At 41.5% G+C, this 26,828-nt stretch overlaps 1 protein-coding gene across 1 annotated transcript in view; it reads right to left on the bottom strand.

The window, feature by feature from the left end:
- tm7sf3 (transmembrane 7 superfamily member 3) overlaps positions 1–26,562 on the bottom strand; it is a 43,246-nt gene extending 16,684 nt beyond the window's left edge. Inside the window, exons 1-4 of the mRNA XM_068050168.1 lie at positions 25,475–26,562; positions 10,915–11,066; positions 8,544–8,691; positions 2,736–2,853 (exon numbers count right to left, since the gene is read on the bottom strand). Of these exons, the coding sequence (XP_067906269.1) occupies positions 2,736–2,853; positions 8,544–8,691; positions 10,915–11,066; positions 25,475–25,559 (503 nt within the window). The 5' untranslated portion in view covers positions 25,560–26,562. The remainder of the gene's footprint in view (positions 1–2,735; positions 2,854–8,543; positions 8,692–10,914; positions 11,067–25,474) is intronic.
- Positions 26,563–26,828: the final 266 nt, after the last annotated feature.

The following is a 26,828-nucleotide window of genomic DNA, read 5'->3' as shown; positions in this document are numbered from 1 at the left end:
TGGAACTCCCTTCCTAACAGCACTGTGGATATTTGGACTGCAGCAGTTCAAGAAGGCAGCACAATGCCACCTTCAGACAATTAGGGTTGGGCAATAAATGGTAGTTTTGCCAGTGATGCTCACATTCCATGAACACAAGATAACAAGCCAATTACAGCCTGTTTGAAGTTATGTTTCCACCAATATAGACAGCGATTGCCATTGAGGGAAGGTGGGATCAGGGTATGTTTGGACAGTGGAGACTTCCTCTGGCAGTAGAGTGAAGCAGTTTTCTTTGCCTTGAAGTTCAGTGTCAGCATGAGGGATCAAAGGGTAATCCCAAACATTACTAAATGAAGGCTGGAGTAAGACATTTGCATTTATATAGCACCTTTCACATCCCAAGCAGTTTACAATTGTGTACCTTTGAAGTATAGACACTATCGTAATATAGGAAGCAGCAGCCAATAGCACACAGCAATGTCCCACAAGCAGACACGTGGGAATGACCAGTTTTTTTTTTTTTTGTTTATATAAAAGTGATGTTGGTTGAGGGATAAATATTGGTCAAGAAACCAGGAGAGAACTCCCCCTGCTCAATAGTACCTTGGACCTTTTGTATCCACCTGCAGGAGTGGACAGGACCTCCGGTTTAATATCTCATCCAAAAAACAGCACCTCTGAATGCAGCACTCCCTCAGTATTGCACTGGGTACTTCAGCATGGATTTTGTACTCAAGTCTTGAGATTTGAACTCAACCTTCTGGCTTAAGGGAGATGCATTCGCTGTGCCACAGCTGAATGTTCAGTGGATAATCTGATCAGATGATTTCAAAAAAAGTCAGAGACTGGTCCAGAGATGGTTGATGATAAACAGCTTCAAGATTGGCAAATTCTCAACTCTGCTGGCTTTCATTGCAAGCCTGCCATAGCCTCAAGTATACCCCTACCAGCCTCTACACATACATTGTCCCTTTCCAAACCTCAGCTGGCTATTTAACTGCAAAAGACATCACAGGTTAAGCCCATTGTAGTATGAACAACACAATTCCAGAAGGTTACAGTTACCACTGCTTGGATCAAAGCCATCTTATCCTCTTGATAACCTCCAGGAGGTGAGGCCAATGGCAATACCAAAGTTCATTAACACATACCAAGGAGCTATTCTGAGCCCATGCTGCAAGTCACTAGGGAAGCTGGCTACAGGTAAACTGAAACATTCAATAAAGTCATCTGGAGTGCCAAGTGTTTCTTTAAAAATAAAACTTTTTACACCTCCAGGATTAGTGTTGAAGCCTAGGAAATAATGAAAGTTGCATTCCCAAGAGATGAATCATTTCAGAACATCGGACCTTGCTGCCACCCACATTTCCATCAATATTTAAACACTGGTATAATATTTGCTCTCACTCACAATGCTCCTTAATTATCTGAAAATATTCAAGGTTGAGAAAGCTAGTTTCCTGGTGTTCAGATCACAATTTAAACTCGTCAATCATGAGCCCCAGGCCCGTAGGTCTCTTATTTAATATGAGAGTATGAAAAATGAGTGGGCCACTCGGCCCCACTCCACTAATCATCATCATGGCGGATCTGATTGCAACTGCAACTCCACATTCCTGTTTACCCGATAAGAAAGGGGATGAAAGGTTATCAAGAATCTATCTACTTCAGCCTTAAAAATATTCAAAGGCTTAGCTTCCACCACCTTTTGAGGGACAGAGTTCCAAAGACTCACGACCCTCAGAAAATTTCTCATCTGTCTTAAATAGGCAACAACTTATTTTTAAACAGTGGCCCCTAGTTCTAGATTCTCCTACAAGAGGAAACATCCTTTCCACATCCACCCTATCAAGACCCCTCAGGATCTTGTTACAATCAAGTCACCTCTCATCTAAACTCCAACAGATACAAACCTAGCTTGTACAACCTTACCTCAAAGACAACCCACACATTCCACATAGTCTAGTAAACCTCTAAACTGCTTCCAATGCATTTACATCCTTCCTTAAATATGGAGACCAATACTGTACACAGTGCTCCAGATGTAGTCTCATCAATGCCTTCCTTTACAACTCATGGAGAAAGGAAACTTTAAAAAAATGTATTCATTTCCACTCCCTGTCCTTCTAAGTGTTTCCCTCTTGCAGTGGTGGAAGCACTGGATTTTAACACTTGCACCATCAGGCAAGGGATCAGAGAGGAACTGGAGTTTAAAACCAAGAGACTGGTTTTGGTTTAATCAGATTCTTTGTTTAAAAGAAAAACCAACACCTTTTGGATCCAGAACCAACAGAAAGGGCGTCACCCACAACTCAGTGGGTAGCACACTCACCTCAGACAGGAGGTTGTGGGTTCAGGCCCCACTCCCGAGACCTGAGCACAAGTGTAGTACTGAGAAAGTGCCACACTTCAGAGGCGCTGTCTTTCAGAAGAGACATTAAACGGAGGACCTGTCTGCCCCCTCTCTGATGGGCAGATTAAAAAGATCCTATTGCACTATTTTGAGGAGCAGGTGAGTTATGCCTGGTGGCCTGGCAAATGTTTATCCTTCAACCAACATCAAATTCGTCATCTCATCTGTTTGTGGGATGTTGCTGTATGCAAATTGGCTGAAGTGCTTTAGGACATCTTGAGGTCATGAAAGGCACTATATAAATGCAAGTTCCTTCACAAAAGAGCAGCATTGATCCTAAACTCAAATTTAAAAAAAGGTAAGCAAAAACTGAATGGAGAATAGTTGCTTTTTACTGTACCTTGCATATCCAACATTGGCTGGTGCAAAACTTATTGTGGCTTCATACAGGTTGTACTGCAAGTATATATTCGCATCAGTCAAATCAGACTCCAGATTGCATCCACCTGGTACAGGATCTGCCAGAGAGGAATGTAGTTAGTGCAAGAGTTAACACCTGACATTTCTGTATTAACAAACCAGTATTGTTGACATCCCTGCACAGTCAAGAACAGCATCAATACATTTTGGGGGGGGGGGGGGGGGGGGGGGTCAAATCTAAGGCACTTGAATTTGTAAGGTTCAATGTTATATACAGTTAGGTATTGCCCATTAGATTGTAGAGCAGTTATTATAACCTTGTAAAGCTTTAGAAGCCTGGATTATGGGCTCAAGTCAGAGAGAGACTTGTACCTATAACGTTCTGACGCAAGCCAGTGTTGGAAAGTTATGAAAATAGATTTAAAATCTGCCAAGAATTATTAAATGCAATCCAAGACACCAGTAAAATACTGAAAGCTTTGAAATGGGAACAAACTTCAGTTTAAACGGCCAGGAGGTCCAGAACCCAAATCACAAAAAAGTGACAGTTTGTGGCATTACACAAATAATCCAATAAAACCTATTTAAAAGGAAGTCCTGAATATGAAAAGGTCAGACTCTAGACAGTAGCAAGTGATTATAGTCCAAGGTCAATGCAATTCCCCCAGGTAGTGTGTCTGATGGCAAGGAGACTCCAGGTCAGGAAAAAGTACAGGTCTAAGTACTTACATAGAACGACAGGTCATTCAGCTCAGCTAACTCATGCTAGTATTTATGCTCCACACAAATCTCCTCCCAACCTCCTTCATAGGAAGAGTAGGATATGTTCTTTTTCCCTCATGCTTATCCAGCTTCCCCTTAAATGGATCTCTACTATTCACCTCACCCACTCCTTGTGGGAGAGAGTTCCACTTTCTCACCACGGAAAGGTTTCTCCCGACTTCCCTACTGGATTTGTTAATGACTCATTTATGAACCCTAGTTTTTGTCAAGTAGAAACATCTTCACGGTTTATTAGAGTTCTTTTTAATGAAAGGGTTTATCAGGTCACTTTTCTACTTGAGCCCCAGCTAGTTCAGTCTTTCCTGACAGATGGTTGCCAGCATCTAATGGTTTTCAGTTAGTCATGTGACTGCCTTTTTTTTTTAGGGAACAGGGATGATGGGCAGAAACAGGTTGATCCACATTAGACACATCTTGCCAGACATGTAGCCACTTGAAGTGATCACTGGGCTATACATCACTGGATTACTACAGATGCAAAATACTGTAGATGTTGGAAATCTGCGATAAAAACAAAAAATGCTGGAGAAACTCAGTTAGGCAGCATCTGGGGAAAGGGAAAGGATTACTATTCTGATGACCCAATTGAGGTCAGAGACCTGAAACACTTGCCACAGGTCCTGTCTGACTGGAGTATTTGAGGATTACTATTGATCAACAATTTCAAAAAACCGAAAGCATGCCAGAAACATGTCGAGCTCCTGATATTATAAATTAGTATTAAGATTGCACCAGATAACGGAGCATTTTAGGCTTAATCAACAGTTTATCAAATAAGCAATTTAGTAATTTACATAATAGATTGAATTTGTAATTAAATAGTAATTACATCAACTAGGGGTTGGAACAGAGTTTCTCCCTGATCTACCTTATTTTCTCTAGTTGGAGTCTAGGACTGGGGGCAGAGTCAAAAGATTAGAGCCCGACCTTTCAGGAATTCTACACAAGGGTGGGAGTTTGAAGTCTCCTGAAATGGCAATTGATGCTGGATCAATTGTTAATTTTAAAATCAGAGATGGATAGATTTGGTCAAAAAAATAATTATGGGATTATGGAGTGAAGGTTGGTATATGGAGTTTGATCAGAATAGACATGATCTCATTAAATGGCCAAACAGGTTCAAGGGGCTGAATGGCTTCCTCCTATTTCTATGCTGTTATATCTATTTTACATAGGCAAGCCCCAGTTTAAAGTGAATAAACTATAAAAGTTGAGGGAAATAGTGGCTGTTGATGATCAATTTTTAAAACTGGTCACTCAGACCCAGATCTTTGGGCATATGACCAATTGGTTAACAATCACTTCCTCCCAAAGAGAGAAACCATTACAATTCTGTGCCATGAAAGGTAAATAGACATCAGGGATGTCAGTATACACGTATCCCAACACCACTGCTACAAGTTTTGTGCATTATAGACCCAATTTTGGCAGGAAGCAGCTTAGAGTATCTCTGCTGCATCTGCCTCCTCCCACCAAGCCAAACCCCTCAAAGTTCTCCCCCTGTTCTAGTCTCAAGCCCACCTCCAACTTCCTTTTTGCCCTTGCAAGACTCACCTCTTAATCTCGAACTTATTTGAACTAGATTGCTGCTCAGCTTCCCTTCCAAGTCCCATGGCAAACGGTCTTTTTCTCAAATAGTGACCCCTTTCCCCCCCCAAAAAAAATCATCCACCCAGTCACTGTCTATGTAAGCCATACACATCTGTGCCCATCTGTCCCACCATTTCATGTTTTAATCTCTCCAACCCTGCCAAAGCACTGAAATGATCCTAAATCAAAGTTACAAGTGACATATGACTGGCATCCTTATCGTTTATACCTGTCCGTAGCTTTTGATGTAGTTAAACACACCACCCTCCACCATTGTCAAGTAAGCTTGGTCCCCAGAGTTGACAGTACTCTCTCCTTCAGTCAGCAGGTTCGGGGTTTAAGCCCCACTCAAGACTAGAGCACAAAATCCAGGTTGACACTCCAGCACAGCATTGAGAGAGTGAGTATTACACTATCAAAGGTCTTTCAGATGAGCTGTTAAACAAAGGCCCCATCTGCTCGGAGGTGGATGTTAAGATCCTACAGCACTATTTTAAAAGAGAAACAGCAGTTCTCTTCAGTTTCCTGGCCAATATCTATTCCTCAACTGACAGATCAGGTCATTAGCACATTGTCATTTGAGATCTTGAACAAATTGATTGCAGTGTTTCCTACCTTACAATAGTGAGTACAGTTCAAAAGTACTTTGTTAGCTGTGGTCAGGCCACCCTGAAAAAAAGGTGTATAAATGCCTTTTGATAGAACATTTCTGGTAATGGTTTCTCCACTTTGCATGGATAGATTCTTGGGGAGGGGGTACTCTACTTTCACTCCCTTTTTCATCCAACTGTTGGCCCTTGGCATCATCCACAGACCAGGGTTCAGCTTCTGCATAGATGCCAATACAGTTTCACTGCTCAGATCCTCTACACTCTCACTCAGTCATCACACTGCATGTCCAACATTCAATCTTGACCGAGCACCAATTTCCTCCACACCGGAAAGACTGAAGTTATTGGCCATTAGGACTTGAACCAGACTGTTCATAACCTTGCTGTCCTATTTGACCCTGTGCTAAGGTTCTTGCCTCATATCCCATGATCACCCACTTCCACTGTATCATTGAAGCGGGGGTAGTTATTTCATATACTGGTCAGCTCCAGACAGTTACTCCAGTGTTCTCCTGGCCAGCCTCCTATCCTTCACAAACTAACCCACCCAAAGTCCAGCTGTCCATATCTTAAATCAGGTCCCACACACTTAAAATTCTCATCCTGGTAAAGTCATGGCCTCACCTTCCCCATCTCAAATCTTTGCCAGCTTTACAACTCTCTGCATTCCCACTTCCTTTAGCCCACAATCCCATACCTTCAGTCATTTTGGCTTGAAATTTGGGAAATTCCTCCCTCAACCTCTGGTTAGAAACTCTCCTTAAAAACTTAAAATGCTTAAGCCAGGCTTTTGGGCATCACTAATATTGCAAAAGCAAAAAATACTACAGATGCAGGAAATCTGAAATAAGACAGAAAGTGGTGGAAATACTCAGGTCTGCCAGCATCTGTGGAGAGAAACAGTTTCAGAACTGAAAACTTTTTTTTTTTAATAACAGAAAAAACAATCACCTTTAGCTCAGCATCCATCATGTGTCTGATTACATATGGGCGGCACAGTGGCGCAGTGGTTAGCACCGCAGCCTCACAGCTCCAGCGACCCGGGTTCAATCCTGGGTACTGCCTGCGTGGAGTTTGCAAGTTCTCCCCGTGTCTGCGTGGGTTTCCTCCGGGTGCTCCGGTTTCCTCCCACATGCCAAAGGCTTGCTGGTTGATAGGTTAATTGGCCATTATAAATTGCCCCTAGTATAGGTAGGTGGTAGGGAAATATAGGGACAGCTGGGGATGTGGTAGGAATATGGGTTTAATGCAGGATTAGTATAAATGGGTGCTTGATGGACAACACAGACATGATGGGCCAAAGGGCCTGTTGCTGTGCTGTATAACAATGACTCAATTATTTTGGGGCATTTTTCTACATTAATAGGTACTAGATAAATGCAAATTGATGTTGAATGTAGTCAGGGAAACATAGCCAAGAAATTAGTGCATGTCAGTTATAAATTTGTAAGACTAGTTTTCAAGCTAAAGATGTCACAGATCTGCAATCATGTATAAGAATTGCACTGATTTTTGGAACTGTTTAATAGCTCATATTGCTATCCTTCATGCACAGATTATTCCTTCAAAGCTCCATTTCAGACATTAACAGGCACTACTAGACCCCAGCAGTTCAAAGTATTCAAGTTATCACAAGATTTGTCTTTTTTTATTGAAAATTTAGAATTGTGTGTGCTTTTACAAGACTGAGAAAAAGGATTCCGAACATTGAATGCTGAAACTTGATGTTTGGACTGAGTTGGACAGACTGCGAGACACCTGTTCCAAAACAGCAAGGGAAATGACAGGTCACATGACTGGATTGTTTCACCTTTGCATTGTGGAGACCAGTAAACTGGACAGAGGCAGAACAAACTGACTGGGACCTATTTTTGTAGACCAGAGAAAAAGACCTCTTCTGAAAAGGCCTGCGCCTCTCGTAAACAGAAATTCTACCTTTGCAGTAGTGGCCGTGGTCTGACTGGAGAGAGAAAAAAAAAAACGACTTCTGTGGAGGTTGGCTGCTTTGCCAAGAAGCCCTGCATTTTTCAAGGTAGCAAATTCCTATTGCCTCCAGTCTCTGAAAAAGCCTCAAGTGATTCCTGTTGCCTCTTGTTTGGAGACAACCTGAAATCTCAAGAAAGCTTCCATTGCTGGACTGCTATTTCATAATTGAAGTAGGCCTATTGCTACACACGCTGAAAGATGTTATGCCTGCTGCAGATGAAGTGCCATGAATGCCTACCTATCAGACCGTTCAACCACACCTAGAGACACTTCAAGTGGCATCCAACTATTTGACTCTGGGACACTTCACTGACCCATAAATATCCTACCAGAATATTACAACCTAATTGTTTCATTATTCTTAAGGAATAAAACAGTTGTAATCGAAAACATCTTTTCAACCCCCAGTTAACTGTTTTTTGAATGTGTGCATGAGGGTTAGGAAGAATAAGTTTGAAAATAATCCTTTCAATAGAGTTCACATTGTTTAAGACTTAGTTTTATTCTGGGGGACAAAGTATTTAATTTGGCTATTTTTCAGTAGGTGGGAAACTTTAATATGCCATGACCTGTGGAGTAGTGGGACTGAATTAACAGTGCATTACTCCCACCTTGGTCAAAAATAGTTTTAAAAAGTCCAAAACATCAGAGCTTAGTGATGCAGAAAGCAGATTAGTTTGTGGGAATTAGAGAAAGATTCATTAGCCGATCACATCAAGAATATAAAGTAATGGGAAAGGTGTTTGTGGGCATAAACTGCTCATTTTAAAATACATTCAAAATATCACTAGAACTACACAAGAACAAGGCACCCCAACCTCTTGCATTGTACGAGAGAATGACAGACGTTGCAGAGGTGTCTTCAGTCAGTGATTGTAGATGCCACATTGATGCATTTTCCTTTGGCTTTAGACTTCGCAACAAGCCAGGATCTTGACCAGCTGTTGATATTTTTCCTGTTGGAATCTGACATGGAAAGCAAGTAAAGTTTTGAAAGCAATGGAAAAAACAAATAGTAGGATTGCAACTTGACAAGAAAAAGCCTGAATGAATACTAGTCTGTTTTGACTTAAAATTGGCAAGTTAGGAAATTATCCCAACTGAGTTGACATAAGGATCAATGTAGGTGTTCATATTCTTTTAGCCTTTGGTTGTAGAAAGATTTCTTCCAATTTGTTGCTTTCAATTTTCCCAACAGTCCAACTGGTTACGTGGTCATTAAATACAACAAATACCTTTTAAAAACTGTACAAGCTGCAAGTGGGAATCAGGAAACCTGATCGACAAACTAAAGGACCTCAGAGGGGCCAAAGGTCACCCACTGTACCAGATGCATCTGGCAGGACTAGAACCCAAGGGGCAGTTTCAAGCACCAATCCATAGTCCAACAATAAAGCAATGACTTCTTTATTATCCACAGACTTAAAAAGATTGTGGAAGTTTTTTTTGAATCAAATTGCACTTTACTTTTGCAAGCTTGTTCCCCTTATGTCCAGCTAAAATTTCAAGTTGCATGACTTAGCTGAACACCAGACCAAACTGGTGTTAACATTGCAGTTGATTTACTTGTAGAAAGAATATGTGCCAAGATCAAATCAGCCACTGTAGATAGATAAGGAAAGAGTAAAGCAGAAGTGTTACAGAAGTAGTTTTGTTTTCCTTGATAGAAAAGAACATTATGCACAAAAACAAACACCATTTACCGATTCACACTACCTACATAAGTGACAATTCAAGAGTAAGTCATTGGCTATAAAGTGCTTTGGGACATTAGAGGTGGTAAAAAGCGCTATAGAAAGGCACATGTGGTTTCATTCCCACTTGAGCAAGCTCAGTTTTAAGTTATGTGGCCAAACGTACCAGAATAGTGTGACTTCACACCTCAATAGTGATCTAGATACAGAAGCAAATTTGGAGAATTGAACATCTCAACTCCAGTTGACATTTAACAGGTTTTAAACAAAGTCACTAACTGAAGCAACATGCTTCAACTGATCAGTGCTTCCTAGTGCATGTCCCTTCCACCCACAATTAGCCAGTTATTGACATTAACTTCTCACTTATATAGGGCCTTTAACAAAGTATCCCCAAGACACTTCACAGGAGCAGAGATAAAATTTGACCAAGACCCACAAAAGAGATAAGGAGCATCTTAAAAAGGTGAAGGAAAAAAAAAAAAGATTTAGGGAGGAAATTAGAGAACCTGGGGCTTCGGCTGCAGAAGGCAATCACTGCCAACAATGGAGTGATGTAAATCAGGAGTGCACGATAGGCCAGAATTGGAGATTAGTGATAGTGATAGGGAAGGGAAGGGGAGAGGCTATGGAGTGAATATGAAAAACGATGAGTTTTTAAAAAAAAGATAAATTGTGTTACTGGATCAGGAGACAAATGTAGGTCAAAGAGCACAGGGGTAACAGGTGAATGGGACTACAAGTTAGGATACAGGCACAGTTTTGAATAAAAACAAACTAGTGAGCAACCAGTAAAATGTATAACAAAAAAAAGTGCTGGAAAAACTGCAGATCCAGCAGCATCTGTGGAGAGAAGCAGAGTTAACGTTTCAGGTCTGTGACCTTTCATCAGAACTGAAAAGGTTAGCAATGCAATAGATTTTAAACAAGTCAAGGTTTGGGTGGGGGGTGAGGAGAATGAACAAAAAGGGAAGGTGTGATAGGACAGAGGGCTGGAGAGATTAACTGACAAGGTCATGGGACAAAGGCAAAGAGTGTGCTAATGGTGTTATGAAATACAAAGCATTAGTGCAGAGGGAGTGTTAATGACAGAACAACAAACACCTGTGGCCAAAAGCACACATGAAAAAAGTAGACAGGCACATGGTTTAAAAAAAAACAACAGAATCAAATAAGGGCCAGTCATGCTCTGAAATTATTGAATTCAATATTTAGTCCAGAAGGCTGTAGAGTGCCTAATCAGAAAATGAGGTGCAGTTCCTTGAGCTTACATTGATGTTCACTTGAAATGTGCAGCAGGCCCTGGACAGATGTGCACATCAGAGCCCAGTGGCAGGGGGTGGGGGGCGTTGAAATGGCAACCAGAACGTGCAGGGAGAAGGTATAGAAAAGAGGTGGCGATTAAGACATATTAAACTAGTAATCCAAGCTACAGAACAAGTTTGAATGCAATTGAAAGTTGCATTTTCAGTGGTTATCTAAACTGATCACATACCTTAAAAGATAGAGTTGCATTAACATATTTGGTGTGCACTTGAATGATGATGAATGTTACGTTCGCAGGAATGTTCCACAAAAAGGCATCAAGTGACTTGTTCGCGAATAATACTATTTCTTGAAATCTTCCAAGTTTAAATTCAATTCGACCTGCACAAGGGGGGAGAATTACACTATAGCTATAACTTGCGATACAGACAGATATTTAGTTCGCATCTTTCGCCACCTCAGGACATACCATTACTTTACAGCCACAGCCAATGAAATCCTTTTGAATTGAAGTCATAGTAAACGTAGAAATACAAGCTCCCACAGATGAGATAATTAATTAGATAATCTGTTTTAATGGTGTTGGCTGAGGGATAAATATTGGCCAGGACACCAGGGAGAACTTGTGCAAGTGGTATGATATTTTAACCATTTGAAAGGGCAAGACAGGGCTTGACCAAACTAGAGTCTCAGCCTTGATTCTGTACTTCAACCAACACTAGAATTTCACAATTTAATTATGGCAGATGGTCTGGTCAACACTTACTTTTTAATCACTATCACAAGATTAGATTAAATGGTCACATTGCTGTGTGCTAATTGACCATGTTTCCTACATCACAACAATGACTGGAACAATGAAGTACTTTTGAAAGGCAGTGCTTTACAGGCAGAGGTTGCAAAAGGCACAGTACAAGTCAAAAATCTTTGAATGCTTCACTTGTTCAGTGATACTGCTACCAGCTTTCCCTGCACACCGCCCCCCTCCCCCCACCCCCCACCAAGCACAAGTTTCCTTCTGCATGGTGACTATCCTGTCAGATTTATAAAAGATGCCTCGAAATGTCAAGTGTTGCTCTGTATAATGAGCAATCATACTTGAAGACATTTGTAAAAAAACAAAGAAAGCAACTTCAATTTGAGATAAGGGGCTAGGGTTGCCAACTCTAGTTGAATGTATTCCTAGAAGTTTCGCCCCATCATCTCCTGCCTCTAATTGCCCTGCCCCCACACACCATTGTGGCTCTGTCTTCAAGGACAATTGGAAAACAGATTCATTGTCTTCTGCAGAATCATCTAACCAGCTCCAATATTTGTGAAAACATTCAAAAGTTATCCTTATGCTTTTCACCTACTTGCAGTGTCCAGTAAATAAAGCTTCCATTCCTGGAGATTCTAGGGCTATAATCCTTTTTAAAAAGAAGGATTCAGCAGGTTGGTGCCAAGAGAAACTATTGGAAGAGCAGGAATTGCAAGAACAAATTTTAATTCTGTTTTCAGAAGTTATCAAAGTATGGAATCAGGAATAGAAAGTGTCCAAATAAGTGAAATCATGATCAGATTATATCACTGGTGTTTTGCCTCTTAATGCCTACTGTAAAACTGTAGTAGATTAGAGATACAGCACTGAAACAGGCCCTTCGGCCCACTGAGTCTGTGCCAACCATCAACCACCCATTTATACTAATCCTACACTAATCCCATATTCCTACCACATCCCCACCTGTCCCTATATTTCCCTACCACCTACCTATACTAGGGGCAATTTATAATGGCCAATTCACCTATCAACCTGCAAGTCTTTGGTATGTGGGAGGAAACTGGAGCACCCGGAGAAAACCCACACAGACACAGGGAGAACTTGCAAACTCCACACAGGCAGGACCCAGAATCGAACCTGGGTCCCTGGAGCTGTGAGGCTGCGGTGCTAACCACTGCGCCACTGTGCCGCCCTTTCCCTGAAGTTTAAAATGGAAGTACTTTTTTGAATCAGTATCACATGAATCACTCCCAGAATGTACAACAAAACAGCATAACTTCCTACTTCACTGCATCTTCAATCTGAAAAAGGTTAAAAAAAAGTTTTAAATTTTCCACTTTCCCCAAGTGGAAATTATGGATTGCTCTGCATAGTGGAACCATCTCCTTGAAACAGACTAGCTTCACCAATTACCGGTGAGGAACCAAAAGTTCAACCTGGTCGAGTTTAGGTTTCAAGCTGCAAAATAATTTGCATTGTAGACCAGTGACTTGTGATTAGTTGTAATATGGAACAGTGAAACAACCATGAGTGAAGCAATGGATCACAAACCTGGCCCTTAATTCAATTTGGGATAAGTATGAGTGCTGTTTGTCTAAAATTCACTACTGAAATGGATTTTAAACTTTTTCAATTTCCAATCTCAATATTAAGGCTCACACTGCAACAATCTATCCATAAATTCTACAAGCTCAAATAAAAACAAAGTTTGAAAGATTAATGCATTGTGCAAATCAGATATTGGTAAATTAGATCAGGTGCTTTAACAGTAAGAGCTGTGTAATTTTATTGAGATAAAGAATCCATCGAAAGCCAATCTAACTTTACAGTTAACGAGGGTTGAACTTGCACCAAGGTCACATCTACCCTTCTCAGTTGGTTCCCTTCACACTACAAGATCAGCAGGATGGGTCTGTGTCCTGGCCATCATTTATCCTTCAATCACACTTAACAGGTTAACAGCAGTCCATCACCGTAAGCTGGTGCATTCTACATGGCAACGCCTCTACTAGAGTTCAGTTGCCAACCAATCAGCACTCTTGTCATGCAGTTCAAGATGTTTTCCCTTACATTGGTTATTCTTGCAGATTGTCCTGATGAGTGCAAGACAAAAAGCTTAGACAATGTCTCTATTTTCAGCAATTCTCAATTTCTGTACTATTAAATGACTACTTCCAAAGTGCTTCATTGGTTGCAATGCACTCTGGTATATCTTGTGGATATTGAAGGTGCTATATAAATGCACACTTTTTCTCCTTCCCATTACCTACAAGATTCCCCTGCAAGACTATGGAGATTGAAGACCTGAATGTCACTTTAAAAAAAAAAGTTCTGCACCACAAATACACAGCAATTTTGAAACTATTAGGTTGCAAACACTAAATGTCAATCAGAAAAAAAAAATCACTAGTACTGAAAGTTACAATGAATTTCAAAAATTCAGTAACTAGCATGAATGTAGGAATAGAAGGAGGCCATTCAGCCTTGACTGGTCTGCTATTTAATTAGATCATGGCTGCTCTATCTCAATTCCATTTACCTGCCTTTGTTCCAATACCCTTTCCCAACCAAAAAAAACCCACTAATTCCAGTTTGAAATTTCATGACCTTAATATCCATGCTCCTTTTTACTGGGGGCAGGGTTTGGACGTCACCCAATGTACAGCCTAGGTCTAAATTATAAAAGGTTATACCCACTTGTTTTGGATTCTGAAGGTGCAAGTGGTGCATCTAAAAAAAAAAAAAAAAATCTTGCTCAGAGCATACTTCACAAATCTTGGCACTTCAGGGTCAATATTTCCTGTGTGTTTTACCATCAGGTACTTTCAGTAATTGGTGAAAAGAACCAGTGGCAGTACAAAAATTGGAATGTGCTGCCTAAAAGGACAGTAGAAGCAGATTCGATAGAAACTTTCAGAAAGTAATTGGATAAATACTTGAAAAAAAGAAACATTTGCAGAGCCATGGGGAAAGAGCAGAGGAGTGGGACTACTTGGACAGCTTTCAAAGAACCAGTACACAATGGGCTGAAACACTCTTACAACACAGGAGATCAATGATTATACAGAGTCCTTGGTAGACATTGCAGGATCCAAATTCTTCATTAAATAGTCCACTCATTGATACACCTAGACACAATCATCTTTATTAAATTATCACATTCATTATAAAACAAAAAAAAGGTGAAGTTTAAGCAGTGTTTACTGGACTCAATTATTTGAATTTCAAAAACCAGAGATAGCGTTAGGCTTGGCTCAAGCTAACAGTCTCACTGTAGGTGGGGAAAGGCAGCTGTGGTTTCAGAGCCACGTTTAGAGAATTGAGCACAACCAGGGCAGATACTTCAGAGGTGCAGTTTTTTGGATGTGACATTAAACAGAAAGTGTCAGCAGTGACTCAGTGGGTAGCACTCTTGCCTCTGAATCACAAGTTTGTGGGCTCAACTCCCACTCCAGGACTTGAGCACAACAATCTAGGCTGACACTCGAGTGCAGTACTGAGGAAGTGCTGCATTGTCAGAGGTGCTATCTTTTGGACGAGATGTTAAACCATGGCCCTGTCAGTCCTCAGGTGGACATAAAAGATACCATGCACTATTTCAAAGAGCAGGAGAGTTGTGTGTCCTGGCCAATATTTATCCCTCAACCCAACCTCTCAAAAACAGCTTATCTGGTCATTATCACTTTGTGGGAGCTTGCTAAGCACAATTGGCTGTCACATTTCCTGCATTAGTGACACTTCAAAAAGTGCTTCATTGGCTGTAAAGCATTTTGAGATGCCCAGTCATTGAGAGGTGCTATACAAGTGTAAGTCTGTCCTTCTAGAAGCCCTGTCTACTCTCCCATGGTGTCATCCAAGAATAGCAGTATAGGGAGATGGAAGCATAAAACTCCTTGCTAAAGCTTGGTAAAATTTTGGGCCCATTTAATGGTTACATTTTGAAAACAAATCCTGAATAACGCAAAAGGAACCACTGAGTTTTAAAAAAAAAATTACAATTTTTGTGCGCTTGGGATGAGTGTTGCTGACAAGGCCAACATTTATTGCCCATCCCCAATTGACCTAGAATGGAGTGGCTTGCTAGGCCATTTCTGAGGGCAGTTAAGAATCAACCACATTGCTACGGATCAAGAGTCACATGTAGGCCAGACCAGGTAAGGACAGCAGATTTCTTTCCCTGAAGGACATTAATGAAACAGATGGGTTTTACCAAATCCAGTAGTTTCATGATCACCATTACTGAGATTAGATCTTTAATCCAGATTTAACTGAATTTAAAATTCCCCTAACTGCCATGGTGGGATTCGAACTCATGTCTGAAGCATTAGGTTGGACCTCTGGATTACTGGTCCAGGAACATTACCACAATGCTGTTCCCCACCCCCCAGTAAATTGCAGTATATTTGATATGTAAATATCCTACAACATCCAACATGGCAACACTCCTGAAGAGTTTACTAAGAGGACAGTGTCCAATAATGTCTTAAAATAGTGATTTGCAGTAGACATATCACTACTTCACAACTTGCAGACATCCTCGCAGTATTAGAACACACACAAGAGTTGTTAACTGGACATTCAGGAGGCTCTTGATGGGAGTTAGCACCTTGTAGCAATTTCTAGTATTGCTTTTGTTATTTTGACTGAATATTCTTGAGCTGGTGACACTCAGTAAATGCAGCTCTCACCAATTTGAGATTTTAAAATCTCAAAGTGATTTTATATCAGGGTACAAATTACATGAAGTGGGGGGATAAAGTGAGCATTTGCAGATGCTACCAGATTGTTAAACCCTCCCTTCACTCCCATTCAACAAGAGCATTAATAAACTTTCAGAACTGATGAAAGGTCAGAGCTGAAATGTCAATAGTTTCTCTCTCCACAGATGCTGCCTGACCTGCTAAGTATTTCCAGCATTGTGTATATAGATTTCAGATTTCCAGTATCTGCAGTATTTCACTTTTGCATCAGTAAGCTTGTGGCACTCCCAGTTAGGTTATTAGCAGAGTTATCAGGTCTGACATTTGGTTAAGTAACTTTACACAATTTCAACAGTCAAACGGCCAAAGAAACTGACCCAGTTATCCAACTAGGTTGAACAGAAGTTCATTTAATGGGCATCGACCTGGTTCCAAAAGGAAAAGTTCAATTTTGCCAATGGAATTCATAAATTTAGACCAGGTATTGGGTTTTTAAATAGCCAAATAATTAATGTTTTGGTTGGGGGAGGGAAGAGAATGTGATCCTTGAACCTCAAGTTAAATTTTGAATAGTCAGTCCAGGAGTACAGAATTTTCTTTATAAACAGGTAGCAACGAACAGCAGCTCAGTATCAATGCCATATCGACATGCCCTCGAGGCAGAATTCACGAGGAGAGAGAATTCTAAACTAAGGTAATCAACTCATGATAAATTTACACATGATCAAACTTCACGGCATCTTCACATCTCAATTTGATTTATACAAAGCAAACACCCTTGTCTCAGGATTGTGGAATGCTGTTTGTAATCTAGACCAATTACAGCCAAAATATCACAAGTCGTATGATGCCATGTCATATGCAGTTTGGGGAAACCTACACAATGGGATGCATTATATACAGGTCACAGTGCTTTTACAAATTTAGCATTGGTGTGAAGTAGTTTTACATTTACAGTAAACAAAATATGTCTTAACCATCTCCAGAAGTTATTGGCACCTCCTAGTCAAACGAGACTCAGCCTCCAGGTTCAAACTCCATTTTAAGTGTAATTGCAGCATCAAGTGTCAGTCACGGGTAGCGCTCTCGTCCAAGTCAGAAGGTTGTGGGTTTAAGTCTGACTGCACAGACTCCTGTACAAAATCTTAACTGACTTCCAGTCTAGAATTGAGGGAGTGCTGCACTGTCAGAGGAGCTGTCTTCCAGATCAAACAGAGGCCTGTGTAAATGCAGTCAGCTGTGCACAGCAAGATCCTGTAAACAGCAAAATGTTCAAAGTTCTCTCAACCGTCATTGATCAAAGTACATGCATACCCCAAATTCAAAAGCTGGTTTCAAAAAAAAAAACTAAAAAAAAGGACAATCTCAAAAATCCATGACCAAGGCCATTGCTTCAAGTGATCAAAATCTTGATACTTGAGGCTTGTTCAGTGTTCAGCTAGATATAAAAATCACCAAGTTACAAAGTGTTAAAGTACAAATGGATAGGAACTGGTTATACTGGATAAAGTTGCAGCTTAACGCCAGACATCAGTTACATGGTTATAGAATTTTACTGCAGAGAAAAAGACCACTCAGCCCAGCAAGTCTAGATTCCACATGAGCATCCTCTCTAATTCAGCATTTATCTAGCTGCCCCTCAAAATGCCTCTGCTATTCACTTCAACCACTGCATGTGATAGCGAGTTCCACATTCCCACCACTCTCTGCTCAAAGAAGTTTCTCTTGAATTCCCTACTGGATTTAATGACCATCATATCTCATGGCATGTCATTCTAGTCACCTCCACAAGTGAAAACATCTCTGCATCTACCTCTCAAACCCTTTCATAATCTTAAAGACCTCTATCAGGTCGCCCTCTCTTTGAGAAGAGCCAGAGCCTGTTCAGTCTTTCCTGGTGGCTCCGCTAGATCACATTGCACTGAGATTAACTTTCTCCAGTGTGGAAGGAGGAAAAAAAATGCTAATTATACCAAAAAAAAGGGAAGTGACCTTTAATGGATTAAAATTTAATTGAAGGGTTAGAGGAGAATCTGGTAACCCTCCCATCCATTTCCAGCCTTCACTTTGATGTAGAGTGACCAACTCCACATTTGCAGCCAAAAATGTACATCTTTAAACATGCTTATGACCATCATTTTTCAGTCTTCCTTAGACTCGGGGGTGGTGCCAGAGGACTGGAGAATTGTAAGTGTCACATCCCTGTTCAAAAAAGGGAGTAAAGATAAGCCCAGCAACTACAGGCCAGTTTAACTTCAGTGATGGGAAAACTTATAGAAAAAATAGTTTGGGACAAGATCAATATAGTCACATGGACAAATTTGAGTTAATTAAGGAAAACCAACATGGATTTCTTGAGAAAATCATGTTTAACTTTTTTATTTTGAGGTGGTAAGAGAAGAAGGTTGATGAGGTGTACATGAACTTTCAAAAGGCGTTTGATACAGTGCCACACAACAGACTTGTGAGCAAACTTGTAGCTCATGGAATAAAAGTAGCAACTTGGATACGAAATTGGCTGTGAGACAGGAAACAAAAGTTGTGGTTAATGCATGTTTTTTGGGCTGGAGGAAGGCTTGTAGTGGAGCTCCCCAGGAGTCAGCATTGGGACCCTTGCTTTTCCCGATATATATTAATGACCTAGACCTTGGTGTACAGGGAACAATTTCAAAGTTTGCAGGTGAAGCAAAATTTGGAAGCATTGTGAACTGTGAGAATAGTGTAGAACATCAAGAGGACAGACAAATTTGTGGAATGGACAGACAAGTGGCAGATGAAGTTCAATGCAGAGAAATGTGAAGGGATTCATTTTGAAAGCACGGACAGACAACATGAAATAAAGGGCACAATTCCAAAGTAGGTGCAGGAGCAAAGGGACCTGGGTGTATATGTGCATAAGTCACTGAAAGTGGCAGAACAGATTGAGAGCACGGTTAATAAAGCATACAGTAGCCTGGGCTTTATTAATAGGGGCATAGAATACAAGAGCAAGGAAGTTTTGGTGAACTTGTATGAGACACTAGTTTGGCCTCAGCTGGAGCACTGTGTCCAATTCTAGGTGCTGCACTTAAGGAAAGACATGAGGGCATTGGAGAAAGTGCAGAAAAGATTCACAAGAATGGCTCCAGGGAAGAGGAATTTCAGTTATGAAGATAGATTGGAGAAGTTAGGACTGTTGTCCTTGGAGAAGGCTGAGGGTTGATTTGATAGAGGTATACAAAATCATGAGGGGTCTGGACAGAGTAGACAGAAACTGTTCCCACACAAAAGGATCAAGAATGAGGGGGCACAGACTTAAATATTTTTGTTAAGCAAAAGTGATATGAAAACCACTCGCTGCGTGAAAAAGTTTAAGGTCTGGAATGCGCTGCCTGAGAACGTGGTGGAGGCAGGTTCAATTGAGGCATTCAAAAGGGAATTACAGTTAAATGAAAAGGAAGAATGTGCAGGGTTACGGGGAGAAGGCAGGGGAATGGAGCTGAGAGGGTTGCTCTTTGAGCACCAGTGTGGACATGGGCCGGATGGCCTCCTTCTGTACTGTAACAATTCTGTGATTGTGATTATATGTTAATGACTTGGACTTGGATATACAGGACACAATTTCAAAGTGAACAGATGACAAAACAATGAGAACAGTGACAGACAGGCTGGTGAAATGTGCAGACAGAAAGCTGATATCACTTCACACTTCTGTTAAATTACAATTATAAAAGAATGAGGGAAAGGAAATTATGATGCGATTAGGCAAGATTTAGGATGCGTAGGATGGGGAAGGAAACAATCGAAATGTGGAGCTTATTCAAGGAGCAGCTACTGCGTTTCCTTGATAAGTATGTACCTGTGAGGCAGGGAGGAAGTTGTCAGGCGAGGGAGCCGTGGTTTACTAAAGAAGTTGAAGCGCTTGTCAAGAGGAAGAAGGCGGCTTATGTTAGGATGAGACGTGAAGGCTCAGTTAGGGCGCTTGAGAGTTACAAGCTAGCCAGGAAGGATCTAAAGGGAGAGCTAAGAGCAAGGAGAGGACACGAGAAGTCATTGGCGGATAGGATCAGGGAAAACCCTAAGGCTTTCTATAGGTATATCAGGAATAAAAGAATGACTAGAGTTAGATTAGGGCCAATCAAAGATAGTAGTGAGAAGTTGTGTGTGGAATCAGAGGAGATAGGGGAAGTGTTAAATGAATATTTTGTGTCAGTATTTACAGTAAAGAAAATGTTGTCGAGGAGAATACTGAGATTCAGACTACTAGGCTAGATGGGATTGAGGTTCACAAGGAGGAGGTGTTATCAATTTTGGAAAGTGTGAAAATAGATAAGTCCCCTGGGCCAGATGGGATTTATCCTAGGATTCTCTGGGAAGCTAGGGAGGAGATTGCAGAGCCTTTGTCCTTGATCTTTATGTCATCATTGTCGACAGGAATAGTGCCGGAAGACTGGAGGATAGCAAATGTTGTCCCCTTGTTCAAGAAGGGGAGTAGAGACAGCCCTGGTAATTATTGACCTGTGAGCCTTACTTCGGTTGTGGGTAAAATGTTGGAAAAGGTTATAAGAGATAGGATTTATAATCATCTTGAAAAGAATAAGTTCATTAGCGATAGTCAGCACGGTTTTGTGACGGGTAGATCATGCCTCACAAACCTTAGAGTTTTTTGAGAAGGTGACCAAACAGGTGGATGAGGGTAAAGCAGTGGATGTGGTGTATATGGATTTCAGTAAGGCGTTTGATAAGGTTCCCCACGGTAGGCTATTGCAGAAAATACAGAAGTATGGGGTTGAAGGTGATTTAGAGCTTTGGATCAGAAATTGGCTAGCTGAAAGAAGACAGAGGGTGGTGGTTGATGGCAAATGTTCATCCTGGAGTTTAGTTACTAGTGGTGTACCACAAGGATCTGTTTTGGGGCCACTGCTGTTTGTCATTTTTATAAATGACCTGGAAGAGGGTGTAGAAGGGTGGGTTCGTAAATTTGCGGATGACACTAAGGTCGGTGGAGTTGTGGATAGTGCCGAAGGATGTTGTAGGGTACAGAGGGACATAGATAGGCTGCAGAGCTGGGCTGAGATGGCAAATGGAGTTTAATGCGGAAAAGTGTGAGGTGATTCACTTTGGAAGGAGTAACAGGAATGCAGATTACTGGGCTAATGGGAAGATTCTTGGTAGTGTAGATGAACAGATCTTGGTGTCCAGGTGCATAAATCCCTGAAGGTTGCTACCCAGGTTAATAGGGCTGTTAAGAAGGCATATGGTGTGTTAGCTTTTATTAGTAGGGGGATCGAGTTTCGGAGCCATGAAGTTGTGCTGCAGCTGTACAAAACTCTGGTGAGACCGCACCTGGAGTATTGCGTGCAGTTCTGGTCACCGCATTATAGGAAGGACGTGGAAGCTATGGAAAGGGTGCAGAGGAGATTTACTAGGATGTTGCCTGGTATGGAGGGAAGGTCTTATGAGGAAAGGCTGAGGGACTTGAGGTTGTTTTCGTTGGAGAGAAGGAGGAGGAGAGGTGACTTAATAGAGACATACAAGATAATCAGAGGGTTAGATAGGGTGGATAGTGAGAGTCCTTTTCCTCGGATGGTGATGGCAAACATGAGGGGACATAGCTTTAAGTTGAGGGGTGATAGATATAGGACAGATGTCAGAGGTAGTTTCTTTACTCAGTAGTAGAGGCGTGGAACGCCCTGCCTGCAACAGTAGTAGACTCGCCAACTTTAAGGGCATTTAAGTGGTCATTGGATAGACATATGGATGAAAATGGAATAGTATAAGTCAGATGGTTTCACAGGTCGGTGCAACATCGAGGGCCGAAGGGCCTGTACTGCGCTGTAATGTTCTAATTCTAATATGATACAATTTTGAAAGTGATTCTTCCAGCCCCCTCAGACAGTGCATTCTAGATCACAATTCAGAGTTGCGAAATGTTTTCTCAAGTTACCTTCAGATGCCTGGACTCGAAGCTCTGGAATTCTCTCCCTGAACTTCACCTCATTACCCTTCTTTAAGACATCCTCAAAACCCATTTCACCAAGCTTTTGGTCATCGCCCCCAATATCCCCATTGGTCACTCAGTGTCCATGATAATTGCTCTGAAATACCTTGGGATATTTCCCATGCTAAAAAGAACTATAGGAAAACAACTAACAGCATGTGCCTAATCAGCTGAAATTTGTCTCCTCTGGTTACCAACCCTGCCACTGGAAACAGTTTCTCATTTATCTGACAAATCGTCTCTCATCTTCTCTGCTCCAAGGATAACACCAAATTCTCCACATAAAAACAAATCCATCACCCAGGTACCATTTCACTAAATGGAAATAAACTAGAAGATTTAAAAATCAAAAAAGCCAACATGCAATGGCTTCAACCTGATCAAGATACCAAGAACTCTTACCAAGAACAGGACAAGAGGTGAAAGGAAAGGCATCATTTGAATTGGTGACACCAACTATATGGATTTATATTCTCTTTCCCCCTCCCTCCCCACTTCACCCCTGAATTGATTTAAAAAAATATATATATATACACACACACACACACACACACACAGACGACAGGAGTTCTAGTGATACCTCAAATGCCTGAACCTAGTCTTGCATTCTCCAAACACACTTAACTTAGTGCAGACATCACAACCTTTTTCAATAGGACTTGGTTCTTTGCATCCAGACCAGAAATCATACAGTGACCCTTCAAAAACATCACTGGCTTCGGGACAGGATTTACTCCCACTTGGAAACTAAAAACTTATCAGCAAGAGGCAGCATGGTTTTGTGAAGGGGAGGTCGTGTCTCACTAATTTGATTGAGTTTTTTGAGGAAGTGACGAAGATGATTGATGAAGGAAGGGCAGTGGATGTTATTTATATGGACTTCAGTAAAGTCTTTCACAAGCTCCCTCATGGCAGACTGGTACAAAAGGTGAAGTCACACGGGATCAGAGGTGAGCTGGCAAGATGGATACAGAACTGGCTCTGTCATAGAAGACAGAGGGTAGTAGTGGATGGGTGCTTTTCTGAATGGAGGGATGTGACTAGTGGTGTTCCGCAGGGATCAGTGCTGGGACCTTTGCTCTTTGTAGTATATATAAATGATTTGGAGGAAAATGTAGCTGGTCTGATTAGTAAGTTTGCGGACGACAAAGGTTGCTGGAGTTGCAGATAGTGATGAGAATTGTCAGAGGATACAACAGGATATAGATCAGTTGGAGACTTGGGCGGAGAAATGGCAGATGAAGTTTCATCCAGACAAATGTGAGGTAATGCATTTTGGAAGATCTAATACAGGTGGGAAGTATACAGTAAATGGCAGAACCCTTAGGAGTATTGACAGGTAGAGATCTGGGCGTACAGGTCCACAGGTCACTGAAAGTGGCAACGCAGGTGGATAATGTAGTCAAGAAGGCATACGGCATGCTTGCCTTCATCGGTCGGGGCATAGAGTATAAAAATTGGCAAGTTATGCTGCAGCTGTACAGAACCTTAGTTAGGCCACACTTAGAATATTGCGTGCAATTCTGGTCGCCACACTACCAGAAGGACGTGGAGGCTTTGGAGAGAGTACAGAAGGGGATTACCAGGATGTTGCCTGGTCTGGAGGGCATTGGCTATGAGGAGAGGTTGGAAAAACTCAGATTGTTTTCACTGGAACGACGGAGGTGGAGGGGCGACATGATAGAGGTTTACAAAGTTATGAACGGCATGGACAGAGTGGATAGTCAGAAGCTTTTTCCCCAGGGTGGAAGAGTCAGTTACTAGGGGACATAGGTTTAAGGTGGGAGGGGCAAAGTTGAGGAGATGCGCGAGGCAAGTTCTTTACACAGAGGGTGGTGAGTGCCTGGAACTTGTTGCTGGGGGAGGTGGTGGAAGCAGGTACGATAGCGTCGTTTAAGAGGCATCTTGACAAATACATGAATAGGATGGGAATAGAGGGATACGGTCCCCGGAAGTGCAGAAGGTTTTAGTTTAGACAGGCATCAAGATCGGCGCAGGCTTAGAGGGCCAAATGGCCTGTTCCTGTGCTGCACTGTTTTTTGTTCTAGCTGCAGAAAAAAACAATTTTTATTTCTTTTAAAATGGGAAATTGCAAATTGTGATCTGGAATGCACTGTTTGAAAGCATCAGGGAAACAGATTCAATGGTGACTTTCAAAGGGGAAATTAGATAAATAATTGAAAAAGAAAATTGTCAGGGCTGTAGGGAAAGGAGCAGGACTATCTGATAGTTCTTGTAAAGAGTTAGCACAGACAATGGGCTGAATGGCCTCGTGCGATTTATGTCCAAACAGGCAGGATCTTGGTTTGTAATCGGACCTAAAGAACACTTCCAATAGTACAATATGCCCTCAATACTGAACTCAAGACCAGCATGCACACAGATCCTAACCACTCACTACTTTAAAAAAAAAAGGATTTGCCTCATGTCACCATTGTTTCTTTTGCCAATCACCTTAAATCAGCATCCGCTGGGTTCTTGGCTCTTCTGCCAATGGGAAGAGTTTCTCTATCTGCTCTGTCCAGACACCTTATAACTTTGAGCACCTCTAACAAATCTCCTCTCAACCTTCTCTACTCTAAGAGCAGCCCCAACTTCTCCAATCTATCCCTGTAACTGAAGGCTCCTCCCTGGAACCATTCTTGTAAATCTTTTCTGCACCCTTTCTGAAGTCTTCACATCCTTCCTAAAGTGCAGTGCCCAGAATGGAACATAATACTCCAGTTGAGGCCAAACCATACCTTCCTTGCTTTGATACTCTATGCCTCTATTTATAAAGTCCAGCATCTTGTGTGTTTTATCAGCTACTTTCTCAATCTGCCCTGCCAACTTCAACTATTTGTGCATATATAACCCCCAGGTCCCTCTGCTGTAGCATCCTATTTAGGAGGAGATCTTTTATTAGACATCATACGTTTTGCTAGCTTACATACTTCAGGCCTTTTAATTTCAAAAACAGATTAGAACAGAAGATAAAGTGTTTCTTATATCCAACCTCCTTTGCCAAGTTGAACAGGAACGCCAACATCTGTAATTATGCGAATGACAAAAGGTTACTACTTGTGACAAGCTCTATTCTCTGGGTAAAGGAGTCTCTCCTGAATTCTTTATTGGATTTATTGACTATAAAACTAAGCTATCAATAAGAGGAGCGAGAGACAAGGTTCAGGAATGTGAAGTTTATTTTAAAAACATCACGTTAAACAATACAACAACCTTTCAATATAAAATGTAGCGCAACTTATCTTTATTCAAAATCAGTGGTCACATTAAAAAAAAACAGCTCAGAACATTAGAATGCAAAGAATAAACCCTGCAGAACCCACCTGGGTAAATATAAGAGACTCACCTGCAGGGGACTGGGACAGAGCGAGATGTAGGAACAGGAGGAAGGGAGCGACCCAACACACACACTTCACCCCAGGGGAGGACATGTCCCAGTGCAGCTTCTCTCTCTCTCGGGGTTATTGGCTCATCCTACGCTGCTCTCCCAGGTTCGGAATACTGCTGGTCCGCGGCTCTAATTCTCGCTGTCCGAGCACAGTCACAGATGCAGCTGAAACTTTACCCCCGGCTCCAGACCCTCACTCTTCGCAGACAAACAGAAACTCACTACTCCCCAGGCTGAGTACTGACTCCCTAAACTAACAGCACCCGAATATCCGGTGTCTACTATCTCCTGATTGCAGTTACTGGTGATGTAAACTCTTAACCAGCCTCAGTGTGACTAACTTTAATCAGCTCCAGCTGGATTAACCCTTAACCAGCTCCAGCCAAATTATCTTTAACCAAGGCAACACTTTGGGGCATTTTATTACATTGAAGGTGCTATCTAAGTGTATGTAAATATTTTTATGGCAGCGTTAATCAGTTGTGTCCCTCTGAAAAGAGGTCATTTTTCTATCTTTCTGTTTAAGGAGCCAGTCTCCTCCTGGTTTAAACAATCTCTGCTGGATTAAATTTAATCAGTAGACTTAACTAGCCACAGTTTAACCAGCAGCCTGTCTTAATCACTCACCCCATCAATCTCCTCCTCTCCACTCTCCCTGTTATGTAACTTTTATAACTTTAATTATGTTTGGTTTGATTTGCTGACAATGTCGCATTTCCCATCTGCCCTTGCAAACTCCTCAGTATTCCTTGCATCCACTCTGGACTGTCCATGAACTTCTAATCCCAAAACAAGCTGCAGCTTTTGTTTATTTTACCGTCACAGCGTAATATTTAAAATGCAACCTGGTTATCATAGGATATTACTGTAAGAGGCCATTCAGCCCTTTGTGTTTGTGTGGGCTTCATCTCCTTAACTGGAGCAGTCTGCTGATGTCCCATTTCCCTGTTCGTCATCCTTCAGTGGGTAGTACTCTCGCCTCTCAATCGGACTGTAGGTTCAAGTACTACTCCAGAGACTTGAGCACATGATTTAGGCTGACAATCCCAGTGTAGCACTGAGGGAGTGCTGCACTGCCAGAGGTGTCATCTTTGTCAAACCAAGGCCCCACCTGACCTCTTAGGAGGATGTAGAAGATTTCATAGCACTATTTTGAAGAAGAGCAAAGAAGTTCTCCCTGGTGTTCTGGCCAACCAACCCCTAAAAGACAGATGATCTGATTGTTTATTTCATTGCTGTTCGTAGGAGCTTGCTGTGTGTAAATTGGCTGCCGTGTTTCTTACATTACAGTAGAACTTCTCAAAAGTACTTC

Source organism: Heterodontus francisci, chromosome 18, assembly GCF_036365525.1.
Source record: "Heterodontus francisci isolate sHetFra1 chromosome 18, sHetFra1.hap1, whole genome shotgun sequence".
Lineage (NCBI taxonomy): Eukaryota > Metazoa > Chordata > Chondrichthyes > Heterodontiformes > Heterodontidae > Heterodontus > Heterodontus francisci.
Note: the sequence above shows the minus strand (reverse complement) of the source record. Positions and strands in the feature narration are given on the sequence as shown.